Source organism: Trachypithecus francoisi, unplaced genomic scaffold (assembly GCF_009764315.1).
Source record: "Trachypithecus francoisi isolate TF-2019V2 unplaced genomic scaffold, Tfra_2.0 Lachesis_group0, whole genome shotgun sequence".
NCBI lineage: Eukaryota > Metazoa > Chordata > Mammalia > Primates > Cercopithecidae > Trachypithecus > Trachypithecus francoisi.
Genome location: NW_022681453.1, coordinates 26546277 through 26569625, shown reverse-complemented (window position 1 = coordinate 26569625; position 23349 = coordinate 26546277). Strand labels below are relative to the sequence as shown.

The 23349-nt window shown below is 41.6% G+C and overlaps 1 protein-coding gene across 13 annotated transcripts in view; it reads right to left on the bottom strand.

The window, feature by feature from the left end:
• The window catches only part of PXK (PX domain containing serine/threonine kinase like), a 101280-nt gene that overhangs the window by 44991 nt on the left and 32940 nt on the right, over positions 1 to 23349 (bottom strand). For 9 of the 13 annotated variants that reach the window (XR_004436910.1, XR_004436911.1, XR_004436914.1 and 6 more), the window contains exons 2-4: positions 19761 to 19811; positions 16239 to 16286; positions 2300 to 2486 (exon numbers count right to left, since the gene is read on the bottom strand). Coding sequence is in view for 6 of the 13 variants with exons in the window: in XM_033210272.1 (XP_033066163.1) it covers positions 2300 to 2486; positions 16239 to 16286; positions 19761 to 19811 (286 nt within the window). In the remaining 7 variants the exon portion in view is untranslated. Of the gene's footprint in view, positions 1 to 2299; positions 2487 to 16238; positions 16287 to 19760; positions 19815 to 23349 lie in introns of those variants that run through there. The other 4 variants (XR_004436912.1, XR_004436913.1, XR_004436915.1 and 1 more) reach the window with 2 other exon arrangements.

The following is a 23349-nucleotide window of genomic DNA, read 5'->3' as shown; positions in this document are numbered from 1 at the left end:
TCAACTATTGAGTGGGCCTGGGTTAGGGCTGATTTGACAAGTCAGTCCAGATGGCCTGCTGTCTGACGATTTTGGGAGCAATCAAGGTGAAACACTGAGAAATGAAAGCCACAAAAGATGCTACTTTGACAGAATTCAAGCTGTCCCTAGAGCCCCAGTCCTATCTGTGCTATCTTTTCTCTTCCCTGAACAAAAAAACAAGTGGAGGCAAGAATGGAATCCTTGTAACAATTCAGTGTTCCATTTGGTAACTTATAGTAAGTGTGAGTTTGAAATAAACTTTCCTTCTCTTGGTTACACTCTAGAAAGGCGTTTTCCTTAGCCCTGCACAGCACTTCAGTTAGGAAATGGCAGGCACATCCTAGCGCAAGGCTTCTCACAGTTTAATGTGCATACAAATCACCTGGGGAACTTGTTAAAATCAGATCCTTGGCTGGGCGTGGTGGCTCAAGCCTGTAATCCCAGCACTTTGGGACGGGCGGATCATGAGGTCAGGAGATCGAGACCATCCTGGCTAACACGGTGAAACCCCGTCTCTACTAAAAAATACAAAAAACTAGCCGGGTGAGGTGGCGGGGGCCTGTAGTTCCAGCTACTCGGGAGGCTGAGGCAGCAGAATGGCGTAAACCCAGGAGGCGGAGCTTGCAGTGAGCTGACATCTCACCACTGCACCCCAGCCTGGGCGACAGAGCCAGACTCCATCTCAAAAAAAAAAAAAAAAAAAAAAAAAAATCAGATCCTGATTCAGGAAGTCTGGGATGAGGACTGAATTCTGCACCTTCGACAAGCCCCGAGTGATGCCAATGCTGCTGGTCAGAGAACCACACTGTGAGTCACAAGCCTCAAAGGCTGTGGTTTTCAAACTTGGCTCCATATTGGAATCACTTGGGAAGGTTCACAGACTACAAGCTCCACCCACAGTGACTCTGATTTAATCAGCATGCACGCAGCCTGGGCATGAGAAATTTTTTTAATGCTCCCCAGGTGATTCTACTGTGGAGAAAAACTTGGTGACTGCCAAGTAGACATCTGTTTCCCTCTCTGAAACAGGGATATTTTGGTGAATGAATGGGTATGAATAAATAAATAAAAGTGAAATAGGAATAAAAGTGCCTCTCTCTAATTACTTCAAAAGCAATGTTTTAAGGATTCAAATATCTGATATGGTGTATTCTCTTAGCAAGTAAATTAACAATATCCATAGTTCCACTCAGAAAGTCTCTAAAGCATGGTTTCTCTTTAATAAATCAGGTGAAACAACGGTTTCTATTGTTCTTTTCTTGTTCTTTTCAAAGTGACAGCAGAATATATTAAATATTTAATTTCTCATTCTGCTGACATCAGGCTTAGGTTATTGATGCCAGCTTTGAGTGTAATCGGTACTGGAAGAAAAGCCCTTTCAACCACAGTCCCTTAGTGGCTGCCCTGATCCAGGAAAGATCTGGAAGAGAATGACCTCCTATGCTTTGCACTGAGTGGGTCTCAGGGAGCAAATAGGAAGACACAGAAAGGACCCTTCTGACTGTGTTTAAAGTAAATTCTCAGAAAAAACAGAAACACACAACATATCGTAAATACAAAAACAGAGTCAAATACAAATCAAATTAAGATTATTGTATGTACAAGGTGTTGATTAGCGGTCAAAAGTAATATAAAAAATTACTGTACATGTTACTGTGGATTAATTATTATTATTATTATTATTTTTTAAGACAGAGTCTTGCTCTGTTGCCTAGGCTAGAGTGCAGTGGCGCTATCTCAGCTCACTGCAACCTCCGCCTCCCGGGTTCAAGCGACTATCCTGCCTCAGCCTCCCGAGTAGCTAGGCTTATGGGCATGTGCCACCATGCCTGGCTAATTTTTGTATTTTTAGTAGAGACAGGGTTTCACCATGTTGGCCAGGCTGGTCTCAAACTCCTGACCTCAGGCAATCCACCTGCCTTGTCCTCCCAAAGTGCTGGGATTACAGGCATGAGCCATCGCGTCTGGCCTATTGTGAGTACTTACTCTCTGTTCTGTCAGGGAAGACAACAAAGGCAAGAGTATAAGCACAAATACAATAATTTATCTTCCATATTTTTCTGTGCAGACTTTACAAAGATTTTGGAAGTAAATTATTTTCTTCTTACACATCTACAGTAAACTACAATCAAGAAAATCTTAGTAAATTCATAATACACTATAACAGATGTATACATATCCCCATTTTGAGAAAGCGTTTCTCCCACATATGTTATCTCCAGCAAGGGACAATGCCTCTTTAGCCATGTGACCACAGCTCACAGATTCCTTTGCTTACCAGTGTAGTTTGCGGAATAGTTGTTTGGATCTAAAAACTTCTTAACCAGCTCACAATTAGACAAGATATGATTTGTGGTGATCACGTTGAGATAGTTCTGAAGACCTTTCTGCCTCTCAGCTATGAATTCACGATCCATGTTACCAATCAATTTTTTGGGAGGAAGAGGCAGACTCAAGCCTGCAATCTTAAAAAAAAAAAAAAAAAAAAAAATTACACTCATGTCATCCATAAATAAGAATCAATACAAAAATCTTGACTTATCATATTTCATTAAACCTAAGACAATGTAGATTTTAGATGCATCCTAATTTCAGTGATACAAAAATTGTGAAAAACTGCATTTAGAATTGATAAAATACTATATTAAGCATAGTTATTTTGTTTTTGAGATGGAGTTTCACTCTGGTGCCCAGGCTGGAGTGCAGTGGTTCCGTCTTGGTTCACTGAAACCTCCACCTCCTGGCTTCAAGAGATTCTCCTGCCTCCGCCTCCTGAGTAGCTGGGAATACAGGGACTACAGGCATGCGACACCATGCCCAGATAATTTTTGTATTTTTAGGAGAGATGAGGTTTCACTGTGTTGGCCAGGCTGATCTCAAACTCTTGACCTCAAGTGATCCACCAGCTTCGGCCTCCCAAAGTGCTGGGATTATAGGTATGAGCCACCACACCTGGCCAAGCATAGTAATTTTAAAACTTTATTTTTTTAATGTGCTTTTATTTTTGCTAAAGTTATATAAAAACATAATTTCAAAAGTAACTCACTTTCTTAAATTATTACTGGCAGTCCCATGACACCCCTCACTCCTGCTACCAGGTGACAAGCCATTCTCTGCTCCCCTAAGACAGCCACATTCGAGTCTCTCAGCTGATCTTCTGACAATGGGGAATGCTCATACTGTCATGGCTTGATTTTTCATTTTTAGGCATTATCTGTAGATTTCCCATTATGGAAGATGAGGATTAAGTTCTCTTTCACAATCCTGACCTCATCTCACACATCCTGTCCCTAATCCTCCTGACATCATTATAATTTTATTTGGTACAATATTCATGTTTACCTTAAGTACATAATATTCACAACTGAGCTAGAGCCATGCTTACTTTTCCTTTACAGCAGCTTGTAGTCTTTTTTTTTTGGTTTTCTATTCAACTTGAAAGTCTCCATTCAAGCCTTTTTTCAACACACTCAGATACACAGCTGCGTCAGTTTTATCTTTTGAAGAGTACCTTCCAGAGTCCAACAATCTGCTCCAAGCAGGACTGGCGGTCCCTACACTGCTGCAAAGCTGGCATCCCAGGACCTCCTTTCATCTTCATCCTAGAGATGCTTTTGCCTTTGTTGTACTAAACCCCATTTTGTATCCCCTACCTTCCTTTTTTGTACATAATTCCCTTGTTTTTTGTAGAGTGTACCCTCTGTTGGCTTTTTTTTTTTTTTTGAGACGGAGTCTCGCTCTATCATGCAGGCTGGAGTGCAGTGGCGCGATCTTGGCTCACTGCAAACTCTGCCTCCCAGGTTCATGCCATTCTCCTGCCTCAGCCTCCCAAGTAGCTGGGACTACAGGCGCCCACCATAACGCCCGGCTAATTTTTTTGTATTTTTAGTAGAGACGGGGTTTCACACTGTGTTAGTCAGGATGGTCTCGATCTCCTGACCTCATGATCTGCCTGCCTCGGCCTCCCAAAGTGCTGGGATTACAGGCGTGAGCCACCGCGCCAAGCCCTCTGTTGGCTTTAAAAAGGAGAACAAGAGATACATTTTTTTGAAACCTTGCATATATATGGATGTCTTTATCCTTCCCTTATACTTAATTTATAGCTAGTGTTGATGTGGAATTTTAAGTTGAGAATACATTTTCTTCAGAGTTTTATTTTTATTTATTTATTTATTTACTTACTTACTTTGAGACGGAGTCTCCCTCTGTCGCCCAGGCTGGAGTGCAGTGACGTGATCTTAGCTCACTGCAATCTCTGCCTCCTGGGTTCAAGCGGTTCTCCTGCCTCAGCCTCCAAGCAGCTGGGATTATAGGCATGTGCCACCACACCCAGCTAATTTTTGTATTTTTAGTCGAGATGGGGTTTTACCATATTGGCCAGGCTGGTCTCAAACTCCTGACATCAGGTGATCTGCCTGCCTCGGCCTCTCAAAGTATTGGGATTACAGGCGTGAGCCACCACGCCCAGCCTTTCTTCAGAATTTTAAATAAATATTCGGGTGTCTTCTAGTTTATAGTGCTGCTGTTAAAGGTTCAAGTATATTGATGCCTTTTTTTTCTTTTAAGAGATAGGGTCTTGCTTTGCACCCAGGCTGGAGTGTGGTGGCGTGATCACAGCCCACTGTCACCTCGGATTCCTGAGCTCAAGAGATCCTGTCACCCCAGCCTCACAAGTAGCTGGGACTACAGCTGCACGCCACCACACACAGCTAATCATAATGATTCTTGATCCATTTTTTGTTGCTATTTTCCCAGAAGCTTTCAGGATCTTCTCTATGACCTCAGTTTGTGACTTTCATGTGTCTGTTTTCATCCCTCATGCTGAGCACTCAGTCCTTTCAAACTAAAAACTAATCTCCTTAAGTTCTTTGGCATTTTATTGTATTGTTAGGTCATTATTTCTTCCCCTCCATGCCTTCTGGTTTCTTTTACTGAAACTCCTATTTTTTCAATGTTGGACTTCCTGGACTGCTCCTGTAATTTTATCTTTTTAATTTTCTGCTCTTTTTGTTTTGTTTTGTTTTGTTTTTGAGACAGGTTCTTACCCTGTCACCCAGGCTGGAGTGCAGTGGCATGATCACCACTCACTATAGCCTCGACCTCCTGAGCTCAAGCAATCCTATCACCTCAGCCTCTACAGGTGGTGCACACCTGTAGCTGGGACTACAGATGTGCACCACCATGCCCAACTAATTTTTGTATTTCGCTTTTCTTTTTTTTAAAGAGCATTTCTTTTATCTTTCAGCCCTTCTAAATAGTTGTCTACTGTTAGTTTTTATTTGTATGTACTCTTTTCTATTCTTTTTCTTCCTTAATAGCACCCTGAATGTAATACCATTTCTTATCTCTCTGAGAAGACAAAAGTTAATCTTTCTCAAGTGTCTAAAGCATTCTTCTCACTGCATATCTTCTGCTTCCTGATGGTTCCTTTTTTTTCCTATTTGTTTTGCTCACTTTCGTATTAAAAGTCTTTCTTGGTGGGAGTCTGGGAGGAACAGGAACTGGGAATTAAGGGCCACACTTCAGAGGTAACCCAGGTCTCCTTTTTGCCAGAATTATGGGAAGATAATGTTGTGGGATGTGAGCAGTGAAATTTAGAAAAAGCAGAGAGTCCTACAAAACATATCCACAGGAAGACAATGAAAGAGTAACTTATACCAAGCAGGTGAAACTCTAACGCTTCAGAAACAAATGAGGAAGAACGTGGCAAATTTTTACCAAAGCTAAGTATTGAACATTGAGAAAAAGTAAACTAGTTCTTAGGTATAAAAATAAAGGGCTACCCGGAGCAGTGGCTCACGCCTGTAACTCCAGCACTATGGGAGGCTGAGGTGGGTGGATCACCTGAGGTCAGGAGTTCAAACCCAGCCTGGGCAACATGGTGAAACTCCATCTCTACTAAACATACAAAAATTAGGCAAGTATGGTGGTGGGCGCCTGTAATCCCAGCTACTCAGGAGGCTGAGGCAGGAGAATCGCTTGAACCTAGGAGGTGGAGGCTGCAGTGAGCCAAGATTGCACCACTGCACTCCAGCCTGGGTGACGGAGCAAGACTCTGTCTCAAATAGTAATAATAATAATAAAGAGCTACCAAAATATATAAGTTAATATCTGATCAGACTAGTTATGTCTACATAATCCTTAAAAAAATGAAGTCTGGCAGGGTGTGGTAGCTCACGCCTGTAAACCCAGCACTCTGGGAGGCTGAGGCAGGCGGATCACCTGAGGTCGGGAGTTTGAGACCAGCCTGACCAACATGGAGAAACTCCGTCTCTACTAAAAACACAAAAAATTAGCTGAGCGTGGTGGTGCATGCCTATAATCCCAGCTACTCAGGAGGCTGAGGCAGGAGAATCACTTGAACCCGGGAGGCAGAGGTTGCGGTGAGCCAAGATCGCACTACTGCACTCCAGCCTGGGCAACAAGAGCGAAACTCCGTCGCAAAAAAAAAAAAAAAAAAAGGTAAGAAAAATGAAGTCCAAATCCAATGAAAACATTTAAATAGGAAACAAAAACGAGTCCTGTAGGAGTCTGGTGACCCTTGGTTATCAGCCCATATTCAATAGTGGAGCATCAAAAGTTGACTGGAACCTCTGGGTGAGTGCCCTGGGGTTTATCTACTGTGGGCTTTATTTTACCAGATGACCCTACAGAGCTGTTTTACTGGACAAACCTTTAGCTCTTTCCTCTTAGGCTGGACAGATTCCCCTAAAACAATCTTCTAATCTCCTGCCTGAAAAGTCTGAAGCCTGACTGCCAGAATTCTGGCAGTTGAGACAAAGAAGGAAGCTAGGCAGGGAGTGGGGTCTTCATGTATATTATCTACATGTTTTCAAATATGCCTGCATTCCCCAGCCTAAAGACTGTTTGACCCTCTCCAGAAAATAAACTTATGTTTTTTTGCTAGAGGGAGGAGGGCAGGAATAATTTTCACAGACATGGGAGATTTGGGGATCTGACTGCTTCTTAAACAGACTTGCAAACTGCTTGACCTTCACCCCACTCTGGGGGCAGCACCTGGTACTGCCAATACTGGAACCTTCCAGGGGTTCTGTGATGTAAATTGAGATCCAATGAGATTATCTGCTTCCCATCTCTGAATTCTGCCTTCCTACATCTGCTTAATCAGTTAGCTCTCATCCACTGGATTTTCAGCTTAAAGTGTTTTATTGTGGTTTTTTCTTCTCCTGTTCTGTTTGTCCTTGAAAGGGTGTGTTTGTGTATATAAACAATCCACTGTTATTCTAGACTGGTTTGGGGAGGGAGAAAAAGTAAATACAGGTACTCAATCTACTATCATTTTCCACATTATTTAAAATGTTAAGTCTTTTCTTTCTTTTCTATTTTTTTCTTTAGAGAGAGATAGGGTCTATGTACTTGGACTCCTGGTTGCAAGTAATCCTCCCACCTCAGCCTGCCTCTCGAGTAGCTGGGATTGTGAGTTTATTTTTTAAACATAAAAAGCAAAGCATGAGATTGGCATTTTAATTTAATGAGCAAAGTCACTTTCAAAGAGTAGTGCTATTCTAGACTTGTGCTTATATTAGAGCAGTCCAGTGGCATATTGATCGAGGGTAAGGTCTAAAGAGAAGGGCATCTTGAATTCAGAAAAGGATATAACGTAAACCATTAAATTGGGCAAACCTAACTGAGATTGTTCCATTCTGTGTTTTTCAAACAACATTGATGCAGCCAAATGAAGACCTTGAACTTGACACTGGACAAGATGAAAAGGTTGGCAGATAATTCTAAATTGCCAATTTCTCAAACATAATTATGAAAATATATCAGAGCATACACAGAATAAATTTTCTATCACAGCATAATTCATTTCCAAATAAGATAATCAAATTTCACGTCATTGCCTCATTTATACAGTTAGGCTTTATCTAATAGCGGTTTCTTCTTTAGCTGAATAAAATGCATACGTATGAAGAAAGTACATCACCTAGCTATTGCACATCCAAGCCAATCACTTTATTTTTTGGTTCAAGGGCATAAAGAATTAAAGGAAGGGTAGGTCAGGCACAGTGGCTCATGCCTGTAATCCCAGCACTTTGGGAGGCCGAAGCGAGTGGATTACCTGGGGTCAGGAGTTAGATACCAGCCTAATCAACATAGCAAAACCCCATCTCTACTAAAAATACAAAAACTAGTCAGGTATGGTGGTGCACGACTGTAATTTCAGCAGATCCTCAGGAGGATGAGGCACAAGAATTGCTTGAACCCAGGAGGCAGAGGTTGCAGTGAGCCATGATGGTGCCACCGTACTCCAGCCTGGGTAATAGAGTGAGACTCTGTCTCCAAAATATAAATAAATAAATAAATAATAAATAAATAAATAAATAAATGGTAACATATTACCTAAAACACAACTGATGTATCTTTCCTGAAACTATTTTATGAAGTTGCAGAATATCATCTCATTTATGTGTGTGTAAGCTATCACTTAACGTTGTCTATAGTTTCTTACAGACCGGGACTTTAAGCAAAATGAATAACAAGACTAATTTTGCCATAGGCTAATTAATTAATTTTATTTATTTTATTTTACTTTTTGAGACAGAGTTTCGCTCTTGTCACCCGGACTGGAGTGCAATGGCACAATCGCGGCTCACTGCAACATCCGCCTCCTGGGTTCAAGCAATTCTCCTGCCTCAGCCTCCCGAGTAACTGGGATTACAGGTGCCCGCCACCATGTCCAGCTAATTTTTGTATTTTTAGTAGAGATGGGGTTTCACCATGTTGGGCAGGCTGGTCTCAAACTCCTGATCTCAAGTGATCCACCGACCTCAGCCTCCCAAAGTGCTGGGATTACAGGCATGAGCCACCACGCCCGGCCAGGCTAATTTATATAAACAAGAATTAACTTCCTACAGCATATTTCTGGTCACAAAAACATCAGCAAACTTTCAAAGACCTAAAACATGTCTAATATTAAACACTGAAATAAATATAACCTATATATAATTTAAGAAAGATTAATAAAAACAAGATAATAATTATTGTTTTACAGGGTAGCTATTGTTAACTTGGTGAATTTTTGCACTTAACATTCATTACTTAAAGCAATTATGTAGATATTAAAATGCAATTCATTAATGAATCCAGAAGAAATGGAAAATTACTTAAGGCAATTATGATGCTTAGCATTGGTGAGATTTTGCCAACTTAACAAGATAATTATTTACACTATGTTTCCAGTTTAGGGTCTCAGGTAGCTGGAGCCCATCCCATGTCAGGGTGCACTCACACACACCCACACTCACATGGGGACTATGCAGACATGCCGGTTCACCTAAACTGTACGTCTTTGGGACGTGGGAAGAAACTGGAGTACCCAGAGAAAATCCACGTAGACATGGAGAGAACGTGCAAACTCCATTCAGACAGTGGCTTTCGTCGTGGATAGATTTACTTTTTTCTCACCAACATTACAATCAAACAATGTTGAACAAAACAGTGTCATCTGAGAACCTGCTGTTTTAGCCCAGGATATGGTTACAGAGGCACAAAAAAAAAATGTCTGGAGGACTCACACCAACTGCTTAACAATAACCATTTCTAGAAGTGGGTTGGTTCATTAATTTTAATTTACTGTGAAATGTTTACAGTGTTCATTTACTACACTTTTTCTTTTTCTTTTTTTTTTTTTTTGAGACGGAGTCTTGCTCTTTCGCCCGGGCTGGAGTGCAGTGGCCGGATCTCAGCTCACTGCAAGCTCCGCCTCCCGGGTTTTACGCCATTCTCCTGCCTCAGCCTCCGGAGTAGCTGGGACTACAGGAGCCCGCCATGTCGCCCGGCTAGTTTTTTGTATTTTTAGTAGAGACGGGGTTTCACCATGTTAGCCAGGATGGTCTCGATCTCCTGACCTCGTGATCCGCCTGTCTCGGCCTCCCAAAGTGCTGGGATTACAGGCTTGAGCCACCGCGCCAGGCCGTAAGAATGATTTCATAAAGTATCTGTTTTGAACTTTGTGGCTTCCAAGCTTCAACCAATCTATTTTGTCAAGTTTCATTTCACTTTTTAAATGTATTGCTCTGCCCAAACATCCCATCAGTTCTTTTAAACCGTCAGGTGAAACAAAGAGCTCTTTTGCCAACAGCTGCAATTATAATGTTCCTGCTATGTCAGACAGAGCGGAGGTGGTTTTCCTGCCCTAAGTTTAAGATCTCACAAAAAAATATTCCTAAAGGTACTCAAACTATGCAACATGTGTGTTATTTTAAAACCCTGTCTCTTAAAAAAGATTACTCAAGAGACACTTTCTCTTTCAGCTTTCTCCTAGAATTTCTACACTGCTTACCAACTACAGAATAGAAAATTTAGAACTCCAATGGCTAATTAGAAGGGAGGGAAAAAAATACTACACACGGAATAATAAAGTCTCTAAGCCACTGATTTCCTAGATACCACCACACTGATGACTTCAAGCCAGGATGCCTCATCATCTCACTTTCACTACCTTCCTCTTTAACATGCCCTATGGATTCCCTTCTTGAGTTCCTTATAGAAGGAAAAGAGAACAAGACAGCCAGCAGAGGAGTCCCCAGAGTTCCATGCACAACTGTGAGTGAAAATGGAAAGGGGAGGCCAGGCGCCGTGGCTCACAACTATAGTCCCAGTATTTTGGGAGGCCGAGGTGGGTGGATCACCTGAGGTCAGGAGTTCGAGACCAACCTGGCCAACATGACGAAACCCCCATCTCTACTGAAGATACAAAAAAATTAGCCAGGCACAATGGTGGGTGCCTATAATTCCAGCAATTTGGGAGGCTGAGGCAGGAGAATCGCTTGAACCCGGGAGGTGGAGGTTGCAGTGACCATGACCTTGGCTCACTGCACTCCAGCCTGGGCAACAGAGTGACACTGTCTTAAAAAAAAAAAAAAAAAAAAGAAGAAAGAAAGAAAATGGAAAGCAGGAAATGATTCCCAAATTGGGATTTAGAGCCCAAAATTATATGACAAACTATATTACACTTTCAAGAAAATTAGCTTTCATCTGGAGGAAAAACTTTCTTTTTTTTTTTTTTGAGACAGAGTCTCACTCTGTCGCCCAGGCTGGAGTGCAGTGTGCGATCTCAGTTTACTGCAAACTCCGCCTCCTGGGTTCACACCATTCTCCTGCCTCAGCCTTCCAAGTAGCTGGGACTACAGGCACCCGCCACCACATCCTAATAATTTTTTATATTTTTAGTAGAGATGGGGTTTCACCATGTTAGCCAGGATGCTCTCGATCTCCTGATCTCGTGATCCACCCGCCTCGGCCTCCCAAAGTGCTGGGATTACAGGCGTGAGCCACCACGCCCAGCGAAAAACTTTCAACCTCAATCTGTTCATTGCTCCTTACTTCCAACATCAGATCTTAATGATCTGCAAATTGCCTTCAACCATATTCCAGTCAGTATCCTAGGGAGTTCTAAGCTTTCAACAGATCCTCAATTTGTCTCAACACCCTGCTGTCCCCTGGAGTACAGTAAAGTCTCTCCAGGGTCAACAGTGGGCAGTAAAATTCTAATTACCAAACATTTGTGCTATAAGAGACCTCAGAAGTCATCTCGTTCAATCCCTTTATTTCAGCGGCGAAAGTGAAACCCAACAGAAGAAATGATGGACTCAAGGCCTCAACGCTGGAAGGGGCCTGGGTTCCTTCTCAAGTCTAAGGAACAGAGACTGAGTTCTTTCTCTCTGCCCAGTTCCCAACATTTCAACAGCCTGCTTCTTTCTCTTGGTTGTATGCTGTCTCCCTAGAGGGCTGCTAATTTGATGTTGCATTTAAAATAAGGTGGTGATTTTTCTTCATTGTTTCACAAAATATGCTCACTATAAAAAGTCTGGCAGCCTGGCCAACATAGTGAAACCCCGTCTCTACTAAAAATACAAAAATTAGCTGGGCATGGTGGCACGTGACTGTAATCTCAGCTACTTGGGAGTCTATGTCAGGAGAAATCACTTGAACCCAAGAGGCAGAGATTGCAGTGAGCCAAGATCACACCACTGCCTCCAGTTTGGGTGACAGGGTGAGACTCTGTCTAAAAAAAAAAAAAAGTTTAGAAAATGCAGCTTTTGCTGGGCGTGGTGGCTCACGCCTGTAATCCCAGCACTTTGGGAGGCCGAGGCGGGCAGATCACGAGGTCAGGAGATCAAGACCATCCTGGCTAACACTGTGAAACTCCGTCTCTACTAAAAATACAAAAAATTAGCCGGGCATGGTGGTGGGCGCCTGTTGTCCCAGCTACTTGGAAGGCTGAGGCAGGAGAATGAGGTGAACCCAGGAGGTGGAGACACTGCACTCCAGACTGGGCAACACAGTGAGACTCCGTCTCAAAAAAAAAAAAAGAAAGAAAGAAAATGCAGCTTTTGTCTGTTTTTCCGCTTACATAGCCTACATGTGCTTGTTTGTGGAGAACCTGGAAAGTACAGAACATTAAAGAAAACAAACAAACAAACAAAAAAACAGAAAATGACATAACCTATAATTCCGCCACCTGGGGATCACCATTAACATTTTGGCATATTTACTTGCAACCCTGTTTTCCAAACATTTCATGTAATTATATTATATGGCATGTATAATTTTGCATTATGCTTTTTTCACTTAGACATGTTCCTATTGGACTCAGACAACTCTGCATATGTCTATTATATTTCTCTTTCTTTAGCAGGAACTCATTTATCTGTCAAAAGGGTAATTGGACACTGAAAATCATGGTCACAGTTTTATTCTGAGGTTTTAGAGTCTTTTTGGTCCGTTTTTGGATATTGTTTTAAATTATTTCATTGCCAAAAAGCTGTGTGTGCTTTCTTCTGTTTGTTTACTTGAATCCAGAAAAACCTCCCACTGAAATGATGTCTGGCCATATTCTGCCCAACACAAGCCAACATCAATACATGGGGATATTTGCATTTGAAATAAGATGCACACTGAAAGTACCTATTTTAAAAGGTAAAATTGCCGGGCGCGGTGGCTCAAGCCTGTAATCCCAGCACTTTGGGAGGCCGAGACGGGCGGATCACGAGGTCAGGAGATCGAGACCATCCTGGCTAATACGGTGAAACCCTGTCTCTACTTAAAAATACAAAAAACTAGCCGGGCGACGAGGCGGGCGCCTGTAGTCCCAGCTACTCGGGAGGCTGAGGCAGGAGAATGGCGTAAACCCGGGAGGCGGAGCTTGCAGTGAGCTGAGATCCGGCCACTGCACTCCAGCCTGGGTGGCAGAGCAAGACTCCGTCTCAAAAAAAAAAAAAAAAAAAAAAAAGGTAAAATTACACTGAAGCAAAAATAAAATTCACTATATTAAAAAGGCCATAAGTCGTGAACCCGGGAGGCGGAGCTTGCAGTGAGCTGAGATCCGGCCACTGCACTCCAGCCCTGGCGACAGAGCAAGACTCCGTCTCAAAAAAAAAAAAAAAAAAAAAAAAAGGCCATAAGTGAAGAGTCATGCAGAAACTTCATCACCCCAAAGTATCAGTAAATGAGAGATAAAACTCTCCTCCCTACCCTCTGTTCTTAGAGGCTAAGTCTAGGCAATTTCAATTTCAAAAATATTTCTCCCATAATTCTTACTCAGCCTGGCTGAATGACATTTTACAAAGATCACTCCCCCTTTATGCACAAGCAAAGGTTCGCTTGAGAATAAAGACAGAAACAGTTCGTAGGCCCACTGTTAATTCCCAAATGCTTACACCACTGCGGAAATGTCACATGGGCCACTGCATTAGGGATAGGAGAGTTTGAGGAGAAAATCCACTGCTGGAATAAACTGCACATTGATGCCTTATCTACAATGTCATCATAGGCCCAGCTCTTGTCTGAGTGCAAAGAAGATCCTATTAAAATCCATAAATAAAACCAATTAAACCCATTGATGAAAATTTGATCTCTGCCAATATTCTATCTGAAGACTCAAATGGGTCATACTAAAATTAAAACACAAAAAGACAATATGTGTCAAATGCATGACAAGTATGGCAATTACATAAATGTCTACAGATACTGAGGCCACTTCCTTCAAAAGGAAAATAAGGCATTCACGCTTTCAGCAGCATTATAAATAATGCTAAAGTTTGGGCTTTACAAATGCTTATTTCCTTTTTTTTTGTTTTTTTTGTTTTTTTTTTTGAGGCGGAGTCTCACTCTGTCGCCCAGACTGGAGTGCAGTGGCCGGATCTCAGCTCACTGCAAGCTCCGCCTCCCGGGTTTACGCCATTCTCCTGCCTCAGCCTCCTGAGTAGCTGGGACTACAGGCGCCTGCCACCTCGCCCGGCTAGTTTTGTATTTTTAGTAGACACGGGGTTTCACCGTGTTAGCCAGGATGGTCTCGATCTCCTGACCTCGTGATCCGCCCGTCTCAGCCTCCCAAAGTGCTGGGATTACAGGCTTGAGCCACCGCGCCCGGCCTTGTTTGTTTTTTGAGACAGAGTCTCGCTCTAAAGCCCAGGATGCAGTGCAACATGGCGCAATCTCAGCTCACTGCAACCTCCCCTTCCCGGCTTCAAGCAGTTCTCCTGCCTCAGCTCCCTGAGTAGCTGGGATTACAGGCACCCATTACCGCACCCAGCTAATTTTTGTATTTTTAGTAGAGATGGGGTTTCACCATATTGGCCAGGCTGGTCTCGAACTCCTGACCTCAGGTGATCCACCCGCCTTAGCCTCCCCAAGTGCTGGGATTACAGGAGTGAGCCACCACGTCTGGCCCAAATGCTTATTTTCTGAAGTCTGACCAACAAAACGTGGCCTTCTGAAGGAAAAGAAGTATTATGTGCTTTCTCCTAGTGCACAGTCCTCCTGACTTTTGTGGGCAAGATCAGAGGTCATTCAGAATGAGCGATGATGGCTAGCTCACCAATGACGGGAGCAGTCCTTTCCCTCCTGGCTGAGTCCTTTACGTCATAAGCCAAGTACTCTTCCTCAGGGTTAAAGCATTTTATGTTACCAATCAAACCTGAGGTATGACACACAAGAGCACGACAGTCTTCAGTAATCCAAGGCACTTGAAGTCCAGCCTGCCAGATGAAGACATGGCTGCTATTGGCAGGACTTCCTAAGGTGCTAAAGCCCCTCTTGGACCCTTCAACCATTACAACACTGGATGTGTCTCTAGATGAAGACCTAGCTCATGCTTCTTCCCATTATGGCCCTCAAGTTAGGAACATTTAAAACAAAGAGATTTCTAACTACATATTTAGGAGAAAAAGTTAAACAGAAAAAGGCTGAGTCTCCCAGTTACTGCTGCATGTTGATCTGCAGAGCTGACTATGTAGCCTAGTTCAATGAAGAGAGTCAGAGTCCCAGCTCCACCTAAGGGAACAACGCTAGCAATCCACGTAAACATTCCTCATCTTTTAAAAGGAGGTATTACATCAGCCTCCTATGACTGTGGTAAGGATACAGTCTGGCACAATAGTACTTGGTTGCAAGGTGACTATTAATTATAAATCACATGTTGATTCCCAAAAGTTTATTTTTAGAACCACACATCATCTGAGTAAAGTATGAATTTATTTTCTTTGACAGGGAAATGTGCTAATTTCTTGTTTCTGATATTGCCATTTCCAACCAGCTTTTTTTTGAGACAGAGTTTCACTCTTATTGCCCAGGCTGGAGTGCAATGGCGTGATCTCGGCTCACCACAATCTCTGCCTCCCAGGTTCAAGTGATTCTCCTGCCTCAGCCTCCCAAGTAGCTGGGATTGCTGGCATGCGCCACCATGCCTGGCTAATTTTTTTTTTTTTTTTTTGAGACGGAGTCTCGCTCTGTCGCCCCGGCTGGAGTGCAGTGGCCGGTTCTCAGCTCACTGCAAGCTCCACCTCCCGGGTTTACACCATTCTCCTGCCTCAGCCTCCGAGTAGCTGGGACTACAGGCGTCCGCCACCTCGCCCGGCTAGTTTTTTGTATTTTTTAGTAGAGACGGGGTTTCACCGTGTTAGCCAGGATGGTCTCGATCTCCTGACCTTGTGATCCACCCGTCTCGGCCTCCCAAAGTGCTGGGATTACAGGCTTGAGCCACCGCGCCTGGCCAATTTTGTATTTTTAGTAGAGATGGGGTTTCTCCATGTTGGTCAGGTGGTCTTGAACTCCTGACCTCAGGTGATCCATCCGCCTCGGCCTTCCCAAGTGCTGGGATTATAAGCGTGAGCCACCGTGCCTGGACTCTTATCAGTTTTTTAGACACCCCAAGTAATCAATGTGTGTAATTAGAATGTCAAAACATTTACCTGTAAGCTGTTGTTAAGCAAATCAAAGTCACTGTATCTTCTAACAATCTGTAAGAGACAAGAAGTAGTGTTTTGATTCAGGAAAGACTCTCTTTTCATTTCTTTATTTAATATGTATTAGTATTAGTAATATTGGCACTCTAGAGCTCAGGCATTTGTGCTAAGGGTAGTAGGGCTTATACCTGGTGCTTAACTGTTTAACCCGACAAGCTAGAAAACAGACTTAGCAGTGCCAGGCATTGGCTGAGCCATGGGAAACTGGTTAATGCCTGTCAAATTCACAAGATGCCAAGAGATAAGTGAGAATATTTGTTTTCAGGGCAAACAGTCCTTCACATGTCTTTCTTATTAACCAGGCGCCTAGAAAGATGAATGACTTAAAAAAAAAATTAAAAAAAGTTTTACTGAGCGTGGAATCAAAGCAAGAGGAAATGGATAGTTCTGAGGCCATTTCACCTTTGTCCTGGGTCAAACTTCCACCAGGTGAGCTCCAACCATCCTGGAGACTGGACTGCATTGCAGGCAGATGCGCCACACCTCGCCCAGGGTGATTCCCCAGGGTTCCCCCTCTTGACAGACAGTCCACCTTCCACTGTCTACACATTCTTTGTCAGTTGTATTGATGCCATTGATTAGGCTATAGTCAAATTCAACTAGCTCTTCAGGCCCTCATCAAGAAAATAATTTTGGTTTGAAATAGTTTGACTTTAATCTTTATTGGTGATTTTCAAATGTTAATGTGCAGAAAAGTATTACCTGGATATCATCTAGAACCCTACTGGGGCTCAGAAAATGATATCCCAAAGTATGGTACCTTGGCATGCTAAGTACTTTGAACTAAAGGAGATTAGAAGGCCTCAGAAATGGGCTGGGCACAGTGACTTGCGACTGTAATCTCAGCACTTTGGGAGGCTAAGGCAGGTGGATCACCTGAGTCCAGGAGTTCGAGACCAGCCTGGCTAACATGGCAAAACATGTCTCTACTAAAAATACAAAAATCAGCTGGGCATGGTGGTGAGCACCTATAGTCTCAGCTACTCAGGAGGCTGAGGCAGGAGAATCGCTTGGGCCTGGGAGGCAGAGATTGCAGTGAGCAGAGATCACTCCACTGCATCCCAACCTGGGCAACAGAATGAGACTCTGTCTCAAAAAAAAAAAAAAAAAAAAGAAGGGCTCACAAATGAGTTCTTCTTTGTAGTCTTCTGCCCTCCCATCCCTAGCTCCTCTACCTCTCACAAAGTAAGCCATAAAACTTAGAAAGATTGCTCTCTCCCTTCTCCCCTGAGGACTCTCATTCTAAAGGGATCCTGCCCTATACCCAGGAGGAAGGAAGGCTACACGGACAGACCAAGAAGAACAGACAGGGCCAGGCACAATGGCTCATACCTATAATCCCAGCACTTTGGGAGGCCAAGGCAGGAGGATCCCTTGAGCCTAGGAGTTAAAGACCAGTCTGGGCAACATAGCAAGATCCCATTTCTATAAAAATAAAAATAAAAAAAAAGAAGAACAGACAAGGCCAGGCATGGTGGCTCATGCCTACAATCCCAGCACTTTGGGAGGCTAAGGCGGGAGCATTGATTGAGCTCAGGAGTTCAAGACCAGCCTGGGCAACATGGCCAAATCCCGTCTCTATAAAAAAATACAAAAACATTAGTTGGGCATAGTGGCACCTGGCTGTAGTTCCAGTTACTCAGGAGGCTGAAGTGGGAGGATCGCTTGAGCCCAGGAGATCTAGGCTGCAGTGAGCTGTGATCACACCACTGCACTCCAGTCTGGGCAAGAGAACAAAACCCTATCTCAAAAAAATAAAAATAAAAATAAAAACATAAATTGTTTGTTCAATCACATTCTACATGGCTACCCAGTCTTCATCAAATCAAGCATAAAAATGGACAGTTTTCCCTGGGTCTTTGGGTCTTCATTTCTGGAAGTTCCTGTGTCACATAAAACTTTGATTGGCCGGCGGTGGTGGCTCACGCCTGTAATCCCAACACTTTGGGAGGCCGAGGCGGGCAGATCACGAGGTCAGGAGACCATCCTGGCTAACACGGTGAAACCCTGTCTCTACTAAAAATACAAAAAAATTAGCTGGGCGTGGTGGTGGGCACCTGTAGTCCCAGCTACTCGGGAGGCTGAGGCAGGAGAATGGCGTGAACCCAGGAGGTGGAGCTTGCAATGAGCTGAGATCATGCCACCGGGCGACAGAGAGAGGCTCCGTCTCAAAAAAAAAAAAAAAAAAACAGAAAGCTTTTATTAAATAAATTTGTTATGTTTTCCCCCTTGTTAATCTGTCTTTTGTTATAGAAGTGTTGGCCACAACATTTACCATGGGTGAAGAAAGGTATCACACCTCTCCGCCCTTACAACCCCACCCACTGAAAATTTGATCAGTAGGTCTAGGATGGGGCCCAAGAGTCTACATTTTTGTTGAGTACCCCTGGGTTTCTAATGCAATGGATCCAGAAAACTGCACCAAGGGTTGATCTTTCTGGTAGGACACTATTGTTGGCCCTGTTTGCCAAATATACATCAAAAAGTTAAATATAAGGTCATCCCTGATAAAAGCCAAGAAGCAAATGATCATAGAGTGATTAACCACAGAGAATGAGCAAATTCCAACTCTATTCTGCCAATGATCTAACTGTGACCTCAGACAAATGTAAAATGAGGACAATACTACCACATAGCACATTTTTAAAAGGTTAAGTGAATGAATGTGCTTAAACCAGTGCTGCACACTTAATACAGGCTCGATAGATGTTAAATATAATAATTATTCAAACAGTAGTTTGAAATTTCAGGCAAAGAAAAGACCAGTGTGGACAACTGTGTGTAAGAGGCTACTTAAGGTAGAAGGTTAAGGTTTGAGCTGGGCTGTGAAGGAGAAGGTAAGATTTTTGGGAGAGAAGAAGGGTTGCAGGGAGGTGGAGGTGGTAATCATAATTACTAAAACAGGAAAGAAAGGGCCCCTATGCAGAATTCAGCCACCCTCTGTAAGTCAACTCGTATGGGAAGGACTTCTCGATCTGTCCAGGAATTCTTTTCTCTCTGAGGCCACCACTGAAGAAAGCAGAGCCTGGGGCCCCAAGAAGCTGCCCATGAGTGGACCTGAGATCCATAAAATGTAGTGGCCAAAACTGTACAATAGCCAGGACTCAATCTCAACTTTCTACTTGGTAGATTGAACTCAAACCATAGCTACAGGGGAGAAGGTGTGAATTTCTAGAAACAAAACAAGTAATTTACATATACTATTTGCTCTGGGTTGAGCTGGAGAACAAATTCCTAGATACCCTCCATGCTAATATCAATCACACACAATTTAACCAAACAACTGGGGACAGGAAAGACTCTTATCATACTTGTCTTAAAGCTAAAGGTTTATAGCTAAAAGAAACACGATTTATATTTATGCATGTTCTGATTTTTCCAGATTTGTAGATGCCCCAAGTCAGGCTTTTAGTCACACATTTAGATATTTTCCTAATTGACAAAAAAAAAAAAAAAAAAAAAGCTTACCTGCCAGCTGTTTTCCACAGAAATTCCTCTTTGCACTCGAATAATATATTCCTTAAAAAAAGAAGAGAAAAATAGCCTGTTATAAAATCCCCAAATCAGGGAATCAAAAATAAGTTTTAAAAAATCAGATAAAGTAGACTTCAGAGCAAGGAAAATTACCAGAGAGAGACAGAAACGGACATTACATAAAAATAAAAGGGTAACCTACCAGGAAGACATAGCAATCCTAAACATATATGCATCAAACAACAGAGCTATAAAATATGTGAGGCAAAAAACTGATAAAACTGAAAGAAGTGACAGACAAATCCAAAATTATAGTTGAAAACTTCAATACTCCTCTGTCAGGAATTGATAGAACAACTAAACAGAACACCAACTAGGATATAGAAGAACTTAACAATACCATCACCCAACAGGATTTAATAAGCATTTATAGAACACTCCATCCAATAATAGCAGAATACACATTCTTTCCAAGTCATTATGCATATCATAGACCAATACAGATCATATCCTGAGCCATAGATCTCAAAAAATTTAAAAGAACCAAAATCATACAAACTAGAAATCAGTAAGATCAGTAACAGGAAAATCTCCACAATAGTTGGGAACTCAACAACACACTTCTAAATAATCCATGTTTTAAAGACAAAATCTCAAGGGAAATTAAAAAATATATACATTGAACTGAAAGAAAATATAGCATATCAAAATTTGTGGGACATGTCAGCTAACGTAGCACTGAGAGGGAAATTTAAGCACTAAATGCTTATATTAGGAAAGAGAAAAACTATCAAAACCTAAACTCCACCTCAAGAACCTAGAAAAAGAAAAGCATAATAAACTCAAAGCAAGCAGAAGAAAAAAAATAAAGAGCAGAAATCAATAAAATTGAAAACAAAGAAATAGAGAAAAATCAAGAAATAAAAAGCTGATTATTTGAAGAGACCAATAAAATGGACAAAAATGGACAAAATGGACAAAAAAAGATAAGATACGTATTATTAATATCAAGAATCAATTAGGATGCCACTACAGACTGTGCAGATACCAAATGGATATGGGAGTGCTATGAACGATTCTACATATATAAATTTGACAACTTAGATGAAATGGACCACTTCCTCAGGAACACTAAATACCACAACTCACCCAATATGAAATACATAATTTGATCTTTATAACGATTTATAATTAAATTCATAACTAAAAAACTCCCCCCAAATATGTATCAAGGCCCAGTGGTTTCACTGGAGAATTCTACTCAGTGTCTTAAGAAGAATCAACACCAATTCTTTACAAACTCTTCTAAAACACAGAAGAGGAAGGAACACTTCCCAATTCACTTGATGAAGCTAGTATTACCCAGATCCCAAAACCAAAGACAGAGAAAAAAAAGAGAACTACAGATCAATACCATTCACAAACATAGGCTCAAAAATCCTTACCAAAATATTAGCAAATTGAATTCAGCAATTTATAAAACAAATTAGATACTATGACCAAGTGGGGCTTATTCTAGGGACTCAAGGCTGGTTCACTATTTGGAAACTGATCGATGTAATCCGCCATATTAACAGGCTAATCAAGAAAAATCACATGATCATATCAAACGACACAGAAAAAGCATCTGACAAAACTCAACATCCTTTCATGATAAAAACTTTTAGAAAAATAGGAATAGAGGACACTTTCTTAAGTTGATGAAAAGGTTCTACAAAAAACCTACGCTGACATACTTAATGAATGGTAGAAGACTCAATATTTTCCCCTAAGATCAGGAACAAGGCAAGGCAGTGTGTTCTCCTACTCAACAAACTACTGGAAGATCTAGCCAGTGTAATAAAAATAGGAAAAGAAATAAAAGGCATATAGAGCAAAAGGAAGAAATGAAACTGTTCCTATTTTTAGACAACATGATAGTCTATGTAGAAAATCCCAAGGGATCTACAAAAAAATTGCAATTAATAAATTCATAGGCCAGACTCAGTGGCTCATGTCTGTAATCCCAGCACTTTAGCAGGCTGAGGCGGGGGGACTGCTTGAGTCCAGGAGTTTAAGACTAGCCCAGGCAAAACAGCAAGACCTCATCTCTACAAAAATAAAAAAATTAGCTAGGCATGGTGGCACATGCCTGTAGTCCCAGCTACTCAGGAGGCAGAGGGAATGCTTGAGCCGGAAGGTCATGGCTGCAGTGAGCCATGTTGACACCCGCACTCCAGCCTTGGCAAAAGAGAGAGACCCTGTCATTAATTAATTAATCAATTGAGTTCAACAAGGCTACAGAATACAAGTATACAAATATCAATGTAACTATGTACTAGAAATGAAAATATACAGGTATAAATTAGAAATACAATACCATTTACAATTACTCAAAAAAAAAATACTTGGGGGGAAATCTAAAATATGCATAGTACTTGTATGTCGAAAACTACAAACCACTGATAATGGAAATCAAAGCTCTGAATAAACTAATAGAAATAAAGATTTCAGTTATCCCTAAATTGATATACATGTTTAAAACAAATCCTATTAAAAGATTTTTTTTTTCCAAATACACGCAAAATTGTTCTAAAATGTAGATGGGGCCAAGTCAGCAGCTCATGACTATAATCCCAGCATTTTGGGAGGCCAAGGCGGAAGGATCGCTTGAGCTCAGGAGTTCAACCAACCTGTGCAACATGGTGAAACTCCATCTCTACAAAAAATTAAAAAATTAATTAGCCAGGCATGGTGGTATGCACCTGTAGTCCCAGCTACTCAGGAAGCTGAGGAAGGAGAATTGCTTGAGCCTGGGAGGCTGAAGCTGCAGTGAGTCAGGATCATGCCACTGCACTTGCCTGGGGAAGAGAGCAAGACCTTGTCTCTAAATAAATAAATAAATAAAGTATGAGGAATCAGTCTACCTGATGTCAAGACTATTATATCAATACAGTAATCAATAATAGTTAAATCAATAATAATAGTAATCAAGACCATGTAGTGTTGGTGGAGGCATAAACATATATGTCACTGGAAGAGAACAGAGAACCCAGAAACAATTCCATATAAGTATGCCTAATTACATTTTTGATGAAAGTGCAAAGGCAATTCAATAGAGGAATGATAGCCTTTTCAACAAATGGTGCCAGAGCAATTGGACACTCAGCAATGAAATGAACCTCAACCTAAGATTCATGTGTTATATTACTTTCACATGTCAGAGCAATTGGACACTCAGCAATGAAATGAACCTCAACCTAAGATTCATGCGTTGCATTCACACACTGTACTACCAAAACGAATTATGTACTTAAATGTAAAATGTAAAACTGTAAGACTTTTAGAAAAAAAAAAACAGGAGAAAAATCTGGGATGCAGGTTTAGGCAACGAGTTCTTGACAGCAAAAACATGATCTATGCAAGGGAAAAATTGGACTTCATCAAAATTAAAAACATTTTTCTATGAAAGAACAAACATTTTTTACAAATCCAATTAGAAAATGGGCAAATGTTAAGAATACATTTCACTGAAGAGGATATACAGATGGCATACATGAAAATATATTCAACATTATTAGCCCTCAGGGAAATGCAAATTAAG